Below are 16,692 nucleotides of genomic sequence, written 5' to 3'. Positions count from 1 at the left end.
TTGTTTCTCCTATCACCAAAAAAAAAAAAAAAACAACAACTTGGCATTAAAGCTCATTCTGATTCTGATTCTGATTCTTAAAATGAAAGTTCTTTCATTTACTCACCCTCATGCCATCCCAGATGTGTATGATTTTCTTTCTTTTGCTGAACACAAATGAGGATTTTTAGAAGAATATTTCAGCGCTGTAGGTCTTTTCAATGCAAGTGAATGGTGGCCAGCACTTTGAAGCTCCAAAAATCACATAAAAGCTGCATAAAAGTAATCCATATGAGTGGTTAAATCTATGTCTTCAGAAGCTATATGATATGTGTGGGTGAGAAACAGATCAATATTTAAGTCCATTTTTAGTATAAATCTCCACTTTCACTTTCTGAAAGGGAAAGTGGAGATTTATAGTAAAAAAGGATTGCATCACTTCAGAAGACATAGATTCTAATGGATTACTTTTATGCTTCCTTTATGTGATTTATGGGCCTTCAAAGTGCTGGCCACCATTCACTTGCATTGAAAAGACCCACAGCACTGAAATATACTTCTAAAAAACTTAATTTGTGTTCAGCAGAAGGAAGACAGTCATACACATCTGGAATGGCATGAGGGTGAGTAAATGATTAGAGAACTTTCATTTTTGGTTGAACTATCCCTTTAAGCCCCCAGTGAAAAAACTCCCTAAGATGTTAGTTACTCAGCAGGGGGAGCCTATCCGATATTGTATTTGTAGAATGCTAACCAAAAAAAAAAATAAAAAAAATTGTATAGAGCTGTTCAGGTTATAGTCCTAAATTCCAAAAGAGAATTTACATTTTCGAGCCATGGGTTCCCTTTGGATGTTCCTGGGTTTTTATAAGGCGGTTTTGGATTTATGAGTAAAATAAGGCCTGTGGTAAATATTACTTGAAGATACTTGGATGTTTTGTTCTGCAACATAACACAATCGTACGCCAAATGTGAATTCTGAAGCTGCTGTTTTTTTGTTTTTGTTTTTTAAGTATGTTGCTAACAAATTGCTAAATAAGGTCATAATGGTTTTCAGTTTTGTCAGGCATATACGCACGCACATATTCTAGGCCCCCTGACAGTATATTGCTCTGAGACCCTTTCATGTTAAAAAATACAGTTTAGAATTTGTTGTGTGGCCCCTCCCCCTGGACATTTGGGCCCCTAGAAATGTTACTACCTTTCACCCCACTAGCTCCGGCTCTGCACACATACTTGTGGTAGTTGTAGTCCTTATTTAGCAACTTGTTAGCAAACACTTTTTAAACACGGTGGCTTCAAAATTCACGTTTGTGGTATGACTGTGTGTAATCTATGTTGTACAACAAAACGACCAAGTATCTTCAAGTAATGTTAACCACAGACCTTATTTTACTCATAAATTAAAAAACCCTTATAATAAAACCCTATTGGAAATTCCCAAGGGAACCCATGGTGAATTAGAATTGGCAGGTTGCCCTACAAATTGATGTAATGGCTGAACAGCTCTATTTATTTTGTTGAAGAAGAAAATAAGAAACTCTATTTAAGTTTAAACAATTATTCGTAAGGAAAATGAAATATCTCCTCATATGAACATTTTTATTTTTGGTTGGGGAGCCCATCTTACTCTGGCTTAATAATAATGATATACATGCAATATAATGGATTAATACACTACGTGTAATACAATTAATGTGTTTATTTAATAGGTTAAGCGATCTGATTGATAATATGATGGTAAGGCAATGTTTAAAATTATAATTATAATTCTTAAATTGTATGGATAATTATTAGAAGTATTTGTAGTCCATCCAAAATGACATTTACTAAAAAAATACTGTCCAGTTGTCAAATCCAGGTTGCGTGTTTCTCTTGCTAAATCTGGCAACATCACCCATAATTCTTTGCGAGAAAATGGCTGACCGATAAAGACAGACGCTGTTTCATCCAGAATTTGTCATATTTGTCTAAGTACTACATTCCAAAGTGTAATATAGTCTTAAATAAATCTCTCATAATGTTCGAGCATTTAATGTAAATTATGCTCTCTTAAATCACGGAGGCAGACTCTTCATCTGTATTTTATTTTCATCTTGACTCTAACGGTAAGGTAATGGGGATTTAATATGATCTCTCAGCCTGCTTTGTATAAACATTGTATTCATCACGTGGTTTTCCACGTATCTCTTATGTGTTGTCTTTCAGTGTGTTTTTACATCATAAGATGGCCACAGTCGCAGCCAAACGCGAGGGACCGCAGTTCATCAGCGAGGTGGCCGTCAGAGGAAACGCCGCTGTGCTCGACTACTGTCGGACGTCCGTGTCTGCTCTGTCCGGGGCTACAGCGGGCATCCTCGGTCTGACGGGACTGTACGGCTTTGTGTTTTATTTCCTTGCTTCTTTCCTATTGTCGTTGCTTCTAATACTCAAAGCCGGTCGCAGGTGGAACAAGTGTTTCAGATCTCGACGTCTGCTCTTCACCGGAGGCCTCGTGGGCGGCCTCTTTACTTACGTGCTCTTCTGGACTTTCCTCTATGGAATGGTGCATGTGTACTGAACGGACTTCCGCACCACACAGTACAGCAGCCATGCAGATGAAGAGCAGTAATATAATAGAGATGCCTAGAGATTGAGTGCAGATTGCTGTACAATTGATCGTTGAATCTTAAAATCTTTCCTCGGTACTAATTGATTGCACTAAACCTCGAATATTTAGTCTTTTGTCATTAATACTCTACTAGATTCCTAAATCAGCCCAGCTCTGAGAGAAGTATTAGGATAGTCCGTTAGGGAATTAAATCTTTTTCAGTTTTCTTTGTGTGTATGTAAAACACTCAACAATGTAAAGACACAATGGCAACTTTAAACTGTACAAATCACATTATTTTGGATACTAGGAAAATCAATCATTGGATTTAATTGTGTGGTTTCTGTTCAAATTTACGCAACATTGTGTGTAGGCTGCAATGAGCATCGTGTTTATTCTTACTTATTTAGAGAGATTTAAAGGAACTTGACTACTAAAATCTTAAAGGAATAGTTCACCCAAAAATGAAAATTCTCTCATTATTTACTCACCGTCATGTGAGTCCCATACACATCCCAGATGTGTATGACTTTCTTTCTTCTGCTGAACACAAATGAATATTTTAGAAGAATATCTCAACTTTGTAAGTCCATACAATGCAAGTGAATGATGACCAGAACTTTTAAGCTCCAAAAATCTTAAGACAGTGGTTTAATGTATGTCTTCTATACATTGCAATCACTTTGGGTGAGAAATGGATCAATATTTAAATCATTTAAAAAATATATTTAAAAAAACGACTTACTGATCTGTTTCTCATCCACACATCGCTTCAAAAGATATGGATTTAACCACTGGAGTCTTACGGATTACTTTTATGCTGACTTCATGTGATTTATGGAGCTTGAAAGGTGTGGTCATCATTCACTAGCATTGTATGGACCTACAGAACTGAAATATTCTCTAAAAATGTTTGTTTGTGTTCTGCAGAAGAAGAAAAAAAAAATCATACACATCTGGGATGGCATGAGGGTGAGTAAATGATGAGAGAATTTTCATTTTTGGGGTGAACTATCCCTTTAAGTACTTCTTCCTTGAGGAAATTTCCTAAATATAGTGCTGCAATTATTGTCTAATCTGAATAAAATATTCTGCTTAAGACTGTGAAAGGGTATAGTCATATTTCTGGCTGTCCTCAGTGCTTAAAACCAACACATATTAATGCCCAAGAAAAAGTTTAGACTTTAAACAGTGTTTGTCCGTTGGGGGCATTAATGAAAATTCAGACAAGTTAGTTAACTTAGTACTTCTACATTTTAAATTGAAATTTAGATTTTTTTCCAGACACATATGTTTGAAAAGGATTCTTGTTCTTAGGAGAGTGTGGTTTACATTTGACAGAAATGATAGGCCAAGAGAGTTCATCAATACAGTTAGATATTAGAAATTTAAAGTGGCCAAACCTACCACAAGATAAATCAACTCACCCATTTCAGATTTATTTAGTATCTAAGCATTGCCATTCAAATCTTTAAATGTTTCAACAATTATTCAACCATGGTTTAACAGTTTGGTCTGTTTTGTCAGACCCAATTTTTGGTGTCAACACTGGTTAAATATACAGTATAATAAATAATTTTCTGCTTTTTGTAACAAAAACTTCCATTGCCAACTAGAAACAAGGAGAATTCTAACCACGGGACTGGCACTATTCCTTTTTGTGTGACTGTGCATAGACCCATTGTAGTAATTCCCTTTGCACATCCACAGTAAATCCAATGGTATTCAATGTCTGTAAAAGAAATCCTCTGGTTACTACTGGTTACGTGGTGTTCTCAAGGATGAGACAGGAGAAATGGTCTGTTTTTCTGTGCAGTGCTGATTACTGAATGATACTGTAGCCAGTGGCTTTCTCTCAGGAATGTGGGTTTTGAGTGCTGATCCTGTGGGTCGGATCTGTCCCTCTGGGTTATTACTGGGCTGAGATGACACTGACGTCAACGGCTGCACCTCTGTTGCCTTTTTCTCCTCCCTCCTGTGTCGTCCATCTTGCCGATGGTGACCATGGTGTCTTGTATGCTTTTTCTCTCTGTGCTTTCCAGATTTTTGTTTTCTACTGGTGCAAATTTTATGGAACAAATGTGTAAATAGAAATGTAAAACATATTTTTTAAATTTTTTAAGTTAAACTGTTTAAAAAGCAGACAAGAACAACATTACTTAATATGAAATGGTACCTCCATCACACAAACTCCAGTGTAAAAACTTACTTTGTAATTGCCTCAAATTTTGTCTCTCTGTAAAAGGAGCTCTTGCTCATCATGTAGAGGAGAATCATGTCGCAGGTGAAAACGCCCTGTGGAATAACATAAGCACCAATCACTCAGGATTCTGAAGATGGAATTGTTTTGTGCCTTCAATACATCAATCCCAGTTTTAACCAAGCATATAAGAGACAATGCAACTGGGAGCCAAAGAATGATGAGGCAGCTGAAAATGCCACAAAATAAATAAATAAAACACACCAAAGGCAGGTACAACCAATGTGTACCCATCTGAGCATAACAAAGGTGAAATGCATTGAAAGTTAACAATCAGTCTGTTACTAGTCCATATACTCACAGCTCCCATTAAGGCAAGTCCAGAGCCAATATTGATCACTGTAGGGATGATGCTGAATTTCCCAGCCTAAAGAACATAAGAGATGTAAGTTTAGAGTAAATACTCTACTTTTTTAATTATGACAAAGTTGTGAATATAAAGACAACATTTTGATCAAAATAATTATTTTCTCTTACCTTTCCATTCACTAATATATCAAAGCGAATGCCATACACTTTAAATAGATTCCGATAGGCTTGCCCTGCTGCATCTTTGTAATATCGAGCAAATCTTGATAGTGAGAGAAACAGAAGTGAAACGATAAGTGACACAGTTTTCAAAATCATACTGTTTTGAAAACTAAAAATAGATGCTTTGAAGGAAAAGCAAAAGTATTTTTGTTTAAGCTAAACTGAATCAGTCATTCGATCAAAGGCAGAGCATTACCTGAAGTTGTAACCTGAGGTGACAGAGTGGTTTGAATTTTCAGAGGTATCCAAGCGTGTGAAGCTGTATTCAGGGTTACACTTAGAAGAGTCTTTATCCAAATCACAATTCCACTCAATTCCAACTCCAACAGAACCACCCTGTAAGTGTGTTTGAGAGAGAGAACTGCATGAAAAATTACTGTCTAATTCTGTCTTTTTGGCATATTTCTGTCTCTGTAAAAGCTTCATAAAAATATCCATGGCTTCAAATCAATCTTATTTTAGGGATAAAACCAGATAAAAGGGGGTAAATCCTGAAATGTATTCCACACTAATCATACTATCACTCACCTATCTTTCCTAGTAGTCTGACATTGTGATTTCAGATTCTTAACATGATCATAATCTTATTTAAATTGCCATGTGGATCAAATATGCAGTAGATATTAAAGGAATATTTAGGGTTAAACAAGTGAAGCTCTAATGACAGCATTTGTGGCATGCCTTTGATTACAGGAAATAATTTGACTAATTCCTCAGTTTATATATATAAAAAATCAGAAATGCAATGAACTTGCCCGGTAGACTTCCATGATATAATCAATCCAGTCTATATCCTTGTTGGAATTATTGACATCAACAATCTGAAAACAATACACTAAACAAGATGTGGTCTGGATAAATTAGTTAGGATATGCTTAAATCCTAATTTTTGTCAGTCTTTCTTTCCCTTTGCTTAAACACTGAGCTATCTGTGTGTTTACATTTTAATCCTGTTTCCACCTGGTATTAACAGCTGTCTCGGGGTTCCGATTACATGTGGTCAGTGCGACAGCGTAAAGGGGGTCCAAAACATTACCAAAACAAACTGATCAAATTTAATCCACATTTGGAGGTAATTAGAAATGCATGAGTTTTAAAATTTGACCATTACATGTGGCTTTCAAAGAAAACAACTTGGAACATCCAATCTGCCAACAACCAAGATCCAGGTCCAGGTGTACATAGGAGAATTGGTGCTGTTTTAAGGGCAAAGGTGGTCACACCAAATATTGATTTAGCTTTTTTTATGTTTACAGGACTTTGAATGACATTAATTGATCAATGAAAACTATTAATGGTATATTTTTTAAGACTCAATATGCAACATTTTTCACAAGTGCCTAAAACTTTTTGCACAGTACTGTATATAAATATACAGTATATAACATAAAAAAGCCATACATAATTATGCACAATACTTCACAGAACATATTCAGTATGCAGTGACAGATCATGGAAAGCATGCACAACCCAAATTCTTTTAATATATTTGCTCAATTACAATAAGTGAGAACACACCTCAAAATATCTCGCTTATGGTGAAATTAAATTAAAAGTTCATTTGGGAGAAATGGTGAAAAGATTTTTCCACTTTTGTTTTCTTTTTTTCTTTTTTTTGCACATTATCAACATGCAGTAACAGTGACATAGTAAGTGATGTATGTAGTCATGAAATCAGTTTAAATCACAAGTGGTCACAGGGTACACATTTGAGACGCATGTTACTATCAGGTGTAAACAGTCATCTGTCTCGCTTGGCCACTTGTGTTCGGATCACCCCCAACATGGGTGTTTATACTAGGGGGAAAATGGTCAGTGGTGGAGACTTGTTTTCTTCACTAGTCACAGTGTTTGAAGCACTTGCCTTTATTGCCAAGTCCTGGAAACTGTAGCCAGTCCCGAGCACCACATCTCTCACACGAAAGATGGGACAGTAGGGGTGATTCTCCTTATCATATCTGCACATCTTCAGATATGTGCTGTTGGTGGTTGGCAGGACATTTGATCTTCAAGTGGGAGAAGGGAAAGAACAGGAAAGAAATTCCTGTTAGCTCATTGGTAAAATACGCTGGTTACCACCCCTGGAGTTCGCTAGTTCGAATCCCAGGGAGTGCTGAGTGACTCCAGCCAGGTCTCCTAAGCAAGCAAATTGGCCCGGTTGCTAGGGAGGGTAGAGTCTCATGGGGTAACCTCCTCGTGGTCGCTATAATATGGTTCATTCTTGGTGGGGCGCGTGGCGAGTTGAGTGTGGTTGCCACGGTGGGTGGCGTGAAGCCTCCAAACACGCTATGTCTCCGTGGCAACGCGCTCAACAAACCACGTGATAAGATGCGCGGGTTGATGGTTTCAGACGCGGAGGCAACTGGGATTCATCCTCGGTCACCCGGATGGAGGCGAATCACTACGTGACCACGAGGAATTAAAAGCACACTGGGAATTGGGCGTTCCAAATTGGAAGAAAAAAAAAAAAAGTGGCGGGTGACCTAATTAAACAAAATATAATAGCAATGACTACTTCTGACTCTGAGCTCAAGCTAGTTCTAGGCCTGATATGATACTGTATTATCTCAAACAGTTGATAGTATTTAGTAAATAATCTAAGTGACATTGTGGAGGACATGTCTGAGTGTATGAATTATGGATGTGTCGCCTTTTCAGTTAACTTGAGATGGGCAGGTCTTGTTGTTATAGCAAGGCATATAATGACAGCCAGTCTCAGTGTATGCACCACACACTGTGTTGGTATAAATAGAAATGTGCAAGCCCAAGATATTCAGAGCAGCTTGTGCAGTGCTGTGCCATCAGTATCCAAACATAACACATCATAGTGCTTAATCATGTCTGCTCTTTCACATGGCTGCATGATGTAAAGCCATGTGAACAGTTAGTAAACACTTTCAGAAGGAATTTTAGCATGTTAAGTTCATAAAACCATCCACATCAGAGTTAATATACTAATTTTAAAAGGGTTGTACAGGCTTTAAATCTGGTAACAGCTTAATGTTGTGGTCTGGCTTGCATAGCCTATTAGTCTTTGCATTTTAAGATCTTTTAATCTCTCCAGTCCATTGATGTTACCACACCCTAACTTTTTGCTGGATGATGTCCTGCTTTTGAACCACAGAAATGGTTCAGTCTATGTACTCATAAGTGACCTATGAACTCTTAACTGTGTAACAAGGGCGATTCTAGGATTGAAATCTTAAGGGCGTCAGCCCTCAATAACACTATACACTGATGAGCCAAAACATTATGACCACTCACTGGTGAAGTGAATAACGCTGATCATCTTCTAACAAGGCCACATGTCAAGGTCTGGGTAGATTAGATGGTAAGCGAACAATCAGTTCTCTTAGTCAACGTGTTGAATGCAGGAGAAATGACAGGATTAAAGACCTGAGTGACTTTGACAAGGGACAAATTGTTATGGCCAGATAACTGGGTTAGGGCATCTCTGAAAAGGCAATGCTTGTGGGGTGCTCACGGTCAGCAGTGGTGAGTACCTACCTACAGTGGTCCAAACCGACAGAAGGTCTACTGTGGCACAAGTCACAGAAAATGTTAATGATGTTTACGTGAGGAATGTGTCACAACACACAGTACATCGCACCCTGCTGCGTAGCTACAGACCGGTCAGAGTGCCCATGATGACCCCTGTTCACCGTCGAAAGTGCCTACAATGGGCACGCGAGCATCGGAACTAGACCTTGGAGCAGTGGAAGAAGGTTGCCTGGTTCAATGAGTCCCGTTTTCTTTTGCATCACGTGGACGGCCTAAACACAGTTGCAGACCAGGTACACCCCTTCATGGCAATGGTATTCCCTGATGGCAGTGGCCTCTTTCAGCAGGATAATGCGCCCTGCCACTCTGCACACATTGTTCGGGAATGGTTTGAGGAACATGATGAAGAGTTCAAGGTGTTGCCCTGGCCTCCAAGTTCCCCAGATATCAATCCAATTGAGCATCTGTGGGATGTGCTGGACCAACAAATCCGATCAACGGCAGCTCCACATCGCAACTTACATGACTTGAAGGATCTGCTGCTAATGTCTTTGTGCCAAATACCACAGGACACCTTCAGGGGTCTTGAAAAGTCCATGCCTCAGCGGGTCGGTGCTGTTTTGGCAGCATGCAGAGGACCAACAGCATATTAGGCAGGTGGTCATAGTGTTTTGGCTCATCTGTGTAATTTTTGCACATTTTATGTGTTTCAATCTGTTGCACAGATAGTGTTTTTTTTATTATTATTTTGTTTTACTGTGTTTACATCATTAATATCCAGCTGATATTCATTCAGAATATTTTCATTTTTTTCTAAACTGCTTGAAGAACCATAGACATGACAAACCATATATATTATAGTAATTGTCTATTTATTGGCAACACGTTTCATCTGTCTTAATCATTGTTTGTTCTCCATTTATTAACAAAAATTATATAATATGAATCAATTTAGCAACTTTTATAGATTAAAGTTAAAGTCAAATATCACAAAAACCTATTGTAGTAATACATTTCACATTTAGCTTGGTCATTATTTAGTGAAGTGAATTAACTCCAGATGATGTGTCTCTGTATGTCATTAGCTTGTGCCTCGATTCTTTTGAATCCGTCAAAGATCAGTTCCAATTTGTTCTTTTTGGCATAATATTTTTGCTAATCACACTTTTTACACCAGTTTGAATCAAATTAATGTCTTTTATGTGTTTTGAGTGAGTCATTAAAACCACTGATGAAGCACTGAGTCGTTCAAGACCGAAACAAGTCTAATAATACTTTATTAAAATGTGCATGTCTACAAATTTATCAAGAGATTTCAGCAGTTTAAGCATCATAAGCGTTTTCCCCACAAATGACAACAAAGCTAGCTTTCACCCTGTGAAATACTACTGAGCATGACTTTCAAGCAATAAAAAACAACAATATTAAAATAAATTGAAATATTGAAAATAATTATGTTTCAATTATTTAATGTCATTATTAGTCACTTTAACTCATAATTCATCCTGTCCCTTTCTCTCCTTGTTAAACAAGATTATTACTGAAATAAACGAGTGACATTCCTTCTCTCCTCCAGTCGTTCAACAGATGCTGATATTCGCTCGTTCATGAATCGTCTAACTGAAACTCAAATGGACGACTGTTTCATAAGGGGCTTATTTGTCTCGCGCTTCAAACAGTGCAGTGCTGCCGCTATTTAAAGAGCTTACAATGGACACACATAAAAAAAAATTTTTTAAAAGGGATTGCACTCACAAGGCACAATAAGCAATTTCTAGCCAATGAAATATTTGAGGGCTGAGAATAACTAGAAAATCTTAGATTCACTATAGAAATGTACATGCCTTTTCAGGTTTTTATTCATTTCCAAGAATTTTCAAGGCCTGAAAATCTAAATTTTAAAATTGCTTGATATATTCACTTTTACCATGACCGTGGGAACCCTGCTGCAAACAAGCAGTAGATGCTAAATAAGATCTAGACATTTTCTGAGAAAATTTGTTTTTAGTTGGGAAGGTTTAGCAGGTTGCTGTGGGGAAGAGATTTTATACATTTGATTGTACCTGCACCTCAAACTCTGATGGTGCTTTGCAATGGAAATAATATGCAAAAAATTTAGCTGAGAGGAAACCTAGTTGAAAAGCTTTTAAAGGAATATTTCTGGTTAAATACAAATTAAGCTCCTTAGTGTCTGTGGCATACACAATGACCTTAAACAATTAAGATAGTTCCATGTTCCAATCATTGATTAGTTCACTAAATACATTTACATACAACCTCAATTCCAAAAAAGTTGGGACAGTATGAAAAATGCTAATAAAAACTAAAAGTAGTGATTTGTAAATTATATTCACCCTTTGCTAAATTGAAAACACTACAACTAAACATTATATAATGTTTTACCCTGTGAATTTCTTTCTTTTTCTTCTTTTTTTATGTACAGTAATTTCAAATCAAATGATTGCAACACGCTCCAAAAAAGTTGAGACAGGGGCAATTTAAGACTAAGAACAATTTGACGAGTTGAAATAACAAGGTGATGTGAAACAGGAGATGTTAAACAGGTGAGGCAATTGTGTCATAGTACTGTATACTGTTTAAGGAGCCTCCAAAAACAGCCTAGTCCATCAAAAGCAAGGATCATTCGAGACTTGTCAATTTGCCAACAAATGCTTCAGCAAATAATCCAGCACTTTGAGAACGATGTTCCCCAAAGACAAATTGGAAGTATTTGGAGCATTTCACCCTCTACAATGCACAATATAGTTAAAAGACTCAAGGAATCTGGTCAAATCTTGGTGCGTAAAGGGCAACACAAAAAAACACTTCTAAATGCGTGTGATCTCTGATCCCTCAGACGTCACTGTCTTAAAAAACATCATTCATCTGTAATGGATATCATGAACATGGGCTTGGGATAATTTTATTAAACCTTTGTTAGTCAACACCACTCGCCGCTGCATCCACAGATGCAAGCTAAGACTTTACTATGCAAAGAAGAAGCCCTACATCAACACTGTCCAGAAGCGCTGCCGACTTCTCTGGGCTCGGTCTCATCTGAGATGGAAAGCAGAACAGTGGAACTGTGTTTTTTGGTCCGAAGTGTCCACATTTCAATAAGTTTTTGAAAAACATAGCCATCGTGTTATCCGGGACAAAGAGGAAAAGGACCATCCAAGCTGTTATCAGCATCAGGTCCAAAAGCCAGTGTCTGTATGGGCCAGGGGTGTGTCAGTGCCCATGGCATGGGTAACTCGCACATCTGTGAGGGCACAATTAATACAGATAGATATGTACAAATTTTTGAGCAGCATATCCTGCCATCCAGCACCGTCTTTTCCAGGGACATCCCGGCATCCCAGCAGGACAACTTCAAACCACATACCGGTCGAATAAGTAGAATGTGCGGGTGCTAGATTGGCCTTCCTGCAGCCCTGACCTGTCTCCAACTGAGAATGTGTGGCACATTATGAAGCGCACAATACGGCAACGAAGACCCCGCACAATTGTGCAGCTGAAGACCTACATAATGGATGAATGAGGGAAAATACCACTTTTTAAACTTAACAAACTTGTCTCTTCAGTGCCTAAATGCTTAATAAGTGTTATTAGAAGAAATGGTGATGTTTCACAGTGGAAAACACTCGACTGTCCCAACTTTTTTGGAGTATGTTGCAATCATCTGATTTGAAATTACTGTAATATTTTAATTACATTAAAAAAAAAAAAAATGATGAAATTCACAGGGTAAAACATCATATATTGTTTAGCTGTAGTGCTTTCAATATAGCAAAGGGTGAATATAATTTACATATCACTCCTTTTTGTTTTTATTAGCATTTTTCATACTGTCCCAACTTTTTGGAATTGGGGTTGTCCAATATGTATTGATGTCTGATCATGCATACAGTAGGTGCATACCATGCATACCTATTTACTTCTTGAAAAGTGAAAACATTTATTCTATAGCTTCCAAAACAGACATAAACATGCTGACACCATGCCTCTAGGTTTGACTTACTTGGAGAACGCAAATTTTGGAAACTTGATGAAGTTCTTTATATATACTGTGAAGTTTTCTGCCTTTCCCAGCAAGGGCTCCCTGTTGCAGCATTTGGGATGAACAGGGATAAATATTGCAAAATATAGCTTTAACACAACTAAACATTAATTCAATAAAAGGAAAGGAAGTGGTATAAAACACATTTTTCTTACAATGGTGTATGGCCTTGCTCAACAGGGCACCAGGCATGAATCTCACATGTCCAAGTGTCGTTTAGACAGCGGCCTGTCTTCACTCCTGAATAAACAACAATAAAATATATTGCCCTTTAAGGCTCTTGCCAAAGGGTCTTAGTCTAAAATATCACATTTTAGACTTGCTTTCCAAATAAGCATCTTATATTTTAATAGAAGTTTCACTTTTATATAACTTCAGGTATGCAGCTATAAGGGAACACAAGTTTAAGACATTTAATGTAGGTTTTGTGCTTACCATGGCCTGCTATGACAGTTTCCCCTTCCACGCATTCATGATCATTAGTGCAAAAACCATCTGGCACTTTTGGACTCTGAAACAAGTAGAATGAACCAAACAAAAATGGATGACACCAAATAATCACAAAATTGTCTGACTAAGATACTACTCTTCCCTCTCATTAAAGGGATAGTTTACCCACAAAGGAAAATTCTCTCATCATTTACTCATCCTCATGCCATCCCAGATGTGTATGACTTACTTTCTTCTGCTGAACACAAACAAAGATATTTAGAAGAATATTTCAGCTCTGTAGGTCCATACAATGCAAGTGAATGGTGACCAAAACTTTTAAGCTAAAAAGCACATAAAGGCATCATAAAAGTAATCCATAAAACTAGAGTGGCTAAATCCATGTCTTCAGAAGCAATATGATAAGTGTGGGTGAGAAACAGATCAATATTTAAGTCCTTTTTTACTATCAATCTCCACTTTCAATTTTCTATTCTTCTTATTTTGTTCTTGGCGATTCACATTCTTTTTGCATATCGCCACCTACTGGGCAGGGAGGAGAATTTATAGTAAAAAAGGACTTAAATATTGATCTGTTTCTCACCTACAACTATCATCTCGCTTCTGAAGACATGGATTTAACCACTGGAGTCTTATGGATTACTTTTATGCTGCCTTTATATGCTTTTTGGACCTTCAAATTTCTGGCCACCATTCACTTGCATTGTGAGGACCTACAGAGCTGAAATATTCTTCTAAAAATCTTTGTTTGTGTTCAGCAGAAGAAAGAAATTCAAACACATCTGGCATGGCATGAGGCTGAGTAAATGATGAGAGAATTCATTTTTAGGTAAACTATCCCTTTTAAATAAAGTCTGGTAGACATTTACGTACGCTGGAGTAGTAATCCTACCTGGTACGACAATGATTAAGTTAATGGAAGGAGTGCAAAGGATTGACTTTGGTGGCATAATTTTTGTGGGGAAGAAAGAAAAACAAGCTGTCTCTTACCTCAGGGCAGAAACCCAGTCTTTGGTTTGGTGTGACTAGGTAATTTGTCACAATAAAGAAGACCCTGTCCCCCTGTATAAAAAGTGAAAACAGATATAAAAACACATTCTTAGTAAAGATATATTAAAAGTTGGTATTCAGCAAGCTAGAGCTGAAAAAAAAAAACTGATGGTGGCACATCTTGCATTACGCAAATTCTGCAGTCAGAGTTTCAGTGCCACTAATGAACACTACAGAATGGTGAATTCACCACTACTGCAAACAATTATGCAAAAAACATTAGGATGCTGACAGGAAGAGGCTTCTAATAGTTTCTAATCTAAAGTATAAATTGTGAAAAATTTAAACAAATTAACAGTGAAGAAAACACATGTAGATAAATACCCCTCTATCAATTTCCAACCGTTCTGAATGACTTGAAACAGAATTAAGTCCAAGGAACTGGTGTTCATGTAAAGGGTTCTCATTCATTCGGGACAGTAAGGTGACCACCTTGTCATGTCAGCATCTACAGTTGTCTCCATTAACAAGAATACATTTGATGAATTCAGTAACTTAAATGTATTCATTTGGCACATGTTTTTATTCAAAGTGACGTTACACATTTTATTAGTATATGCCTTCCTTTGGGAACCAGAACCCATGACCTTGGTGTTTGCTAACATGTTTGCTAGCCAAGGAAGTATGAGTATGATGAACTTCATAGATAAAACAGAGATGGTTATTTGAAAAGACTTATCACAGAGTACACACGGCTATTTAAGTAAGTAGGCTACAGCAAAGAGGTGCATTTACTTGCGGAGGGATGACATAGTCCTCTGCACCCCATAGTTGGAGACCAAATTCAGTGCTGTTGGTGAAATCTACACCTTTAAGTTTGGTGAACACAGAACTGTGGATGACTTCCTCAGTCTCCTGGTATCCTTTCTTCCAAATAAAAACCCACCTTAAGAGAGCACACCAGAAAAGGAAACAATAATAACACATGCATTCATTTTAAAGGGTATTTAGAGAGGGAGTATGAAGAAGAGAGTAATAGACAGAGCAATGCTATAGGCTACATGTACTATATATGTCCAACACGCCATGAAGGGCATTTTATACTGCCCACGTTAATTTTATGTCCTCAAAGATTTTTCTTGTAAGGTACAATACTTAAGCAGTTTCAAAGGTCAGTGTTAAAGGTGTGGGTGCTTTTGTGTGTAGCATTCAGACGTGGCCCATTTCATCCAGGTCATCTTACATTCAGCAGCTTTTGCGGTCAAAGACTGTACAAAATCTATAGACAAAATGGTGATTACTAATTTCCATCTAAGTCTAAATCTCGTTCAACGCACGGCAAGTGCAAATCTTCCAAACTACCAGAAGCAGGTCAAATACCATTGGGGGACTGCAATAGATTCAATCTTACCCTTGCCATAAATAACATCCTATCAAGACACGGTGCTTTGTCGGCTTACTTTCGTTTTGTTGAAATTCCTATACACAAAGTGTTTTGAACAGAAAATAAAAAATGTCGACTTGTTATAACATGCACTTCGAAGATTCGACCACATAAACTCACAGATCCCGCTCGTGCACCCTTATATCTACATTTACAGAAGCTTAAGATACCTACCCGATCAGGTATCCAATCACCCCCAGCTGAAAGAGTCTGAACAGAACTCCGACCTTTTTGTTTTTTGCGATGATAAATTTCTCTGTCTTGTAATCGAGTAGAGAGAAGAGAAAGTTACCCCATGTCTGAGCCATGCTCCTGTGTGTCAGTGACGGTCTCGTAGCAGCTGTCGCTGGTCTGCTCTGACTGTTGTACAGCGGGTTCTTCCCCCTAACTTATTGAACATATTTTGTTAAAACCTTGTTAATTTTTTTTCTTTCAGTTTTCATCCTTATTTCTCTGAATACCCTAATGTAAAAATAAAATAAATACTGTAATAGCTGACATGTAGTGTTTTACAGGGAAACAAAAATGCCAGCTCAACGCGATACTAGTGAGACAGCTGCAACCTACTAGAAGCGGAAATCCATTTAAAATGCTCATAATTTTAGTCTTTTAATTGTCTTTAATGTGTATGATGAGTATTGGTATTTATATATTTATTCTAAATCAATTTACCCGGAAAGCTCTTTATTGGCCAATTGTTGTCGTTTTTAAAAGTGCTAGTAATAAAATCGCATTGTATTATTTTGTGCCAATTTGTGTTGCCCTTACAGCCCAACGGCATTTGTTAACCAACGTCTCTGCATAACAAATACTATACATTTGAAATACACTTGTGTAAAGCCATGTCGATTCACTTGAACAGACGCATGGTGGCACCATCCTCCCAT

General features: G+C 37.5%; 2 protein-coding genes across 4 annotated transcripts; one reads left to right on the top strand and one right to left on the bottom strand.

Annotated features, from left to right (window-relative positions):
* Positions 1-1,891: 1,891 nt before the first annotated feature.
* LOC127427608 (ER membrane protein complex subunit 6-like) lies at positions 1,892-3,678 on the top strand. The gene is made up of 2 exons (XM_051675292.1): positions 1,892-2,087; positions 2,188-3,678. Exon 2 carries the CDS (start codon positions 2,207-2,209, stop codon positions 2,537-2,539), a length of 333 nt encoding a protein of 110 aa, XP_051531252.1. The 5' UTR covers positions 1,892-2,087; positions 2,188-2,206; the 3' UTR covers positions 2,540-3,678.
* A 122-nt stretch (positions 3,679-3,800) lies between these two features.
* On the bottom strand, positions 3,801-16,265 carry p2rx5 (purinergic receptor P2X, ligand-gated ion channel, 5). Of its 3 annotated transcripts, none has more exons than XM_051675147.1 (12): positions 15,980-16,265; positions 15,157-15,307; positions 14,362-14,433; positions 13,357-13,432; positions 13,077-13,161; positions 12,883-12,963; positions 7,225-7,366; positions 5,557-5,696; positions 5,307-5,400; positions 5,131-5,196; positions 4,779-4,864; positions 3,801-4,622 (listed from the first exon to the last, which is right to left on the bottom strand). In XM_051675147.1, exons 1-12 carry the CDS (start codon positions 16,111-16,113, stop codon positions 4,325-4,327), a joined length of 1,425 nt encoding a protein of 474 aa, XP_051531107.1. In that variant the 5' UTR covers positions 16,114-16,265; the 3' UTR covers positions 3,801-4,324. The 3 variants fall into 3 exon arrangements, with proteins under 3 accessions (XP_051531107.1, XP_051531102.1, XP_051531117.1); XM_051675142.1 differs by having other exon boundaries at positions 3,801-4,625; positions 15,980-16,264; XM_051675157.1 differs by lacking the exon at positions 12,883-12,963 and having other exon boundaries at positions 3,801-4,625.
* Between the last annotated feature and the right edge of the window lie 427 nt (positions 16,266-16,692).

This window comes from Myxocyprinus asiaticus, chromosome 3 (assembly GCF_019703515.2).
Source record: "Myxocyprinus asiaticus isolate MX2 ecotype Aquarium Trade chromosome 3, UBuf_Myxa_2, whole genome shotgun sequence".
Taxonomy (NCBI): Eukaryota; Metazoa; Chordata; class Actinopteri; order Cypriniformes; family Catostomidae; genus Myxocyprinus; species Myxocyprinus asiaticus.
The sequence above is the reverse complement of the archived record's forward strand: the minus strand, read 5'-3'. Positions and strand labels throughout refer to the sequence as shown.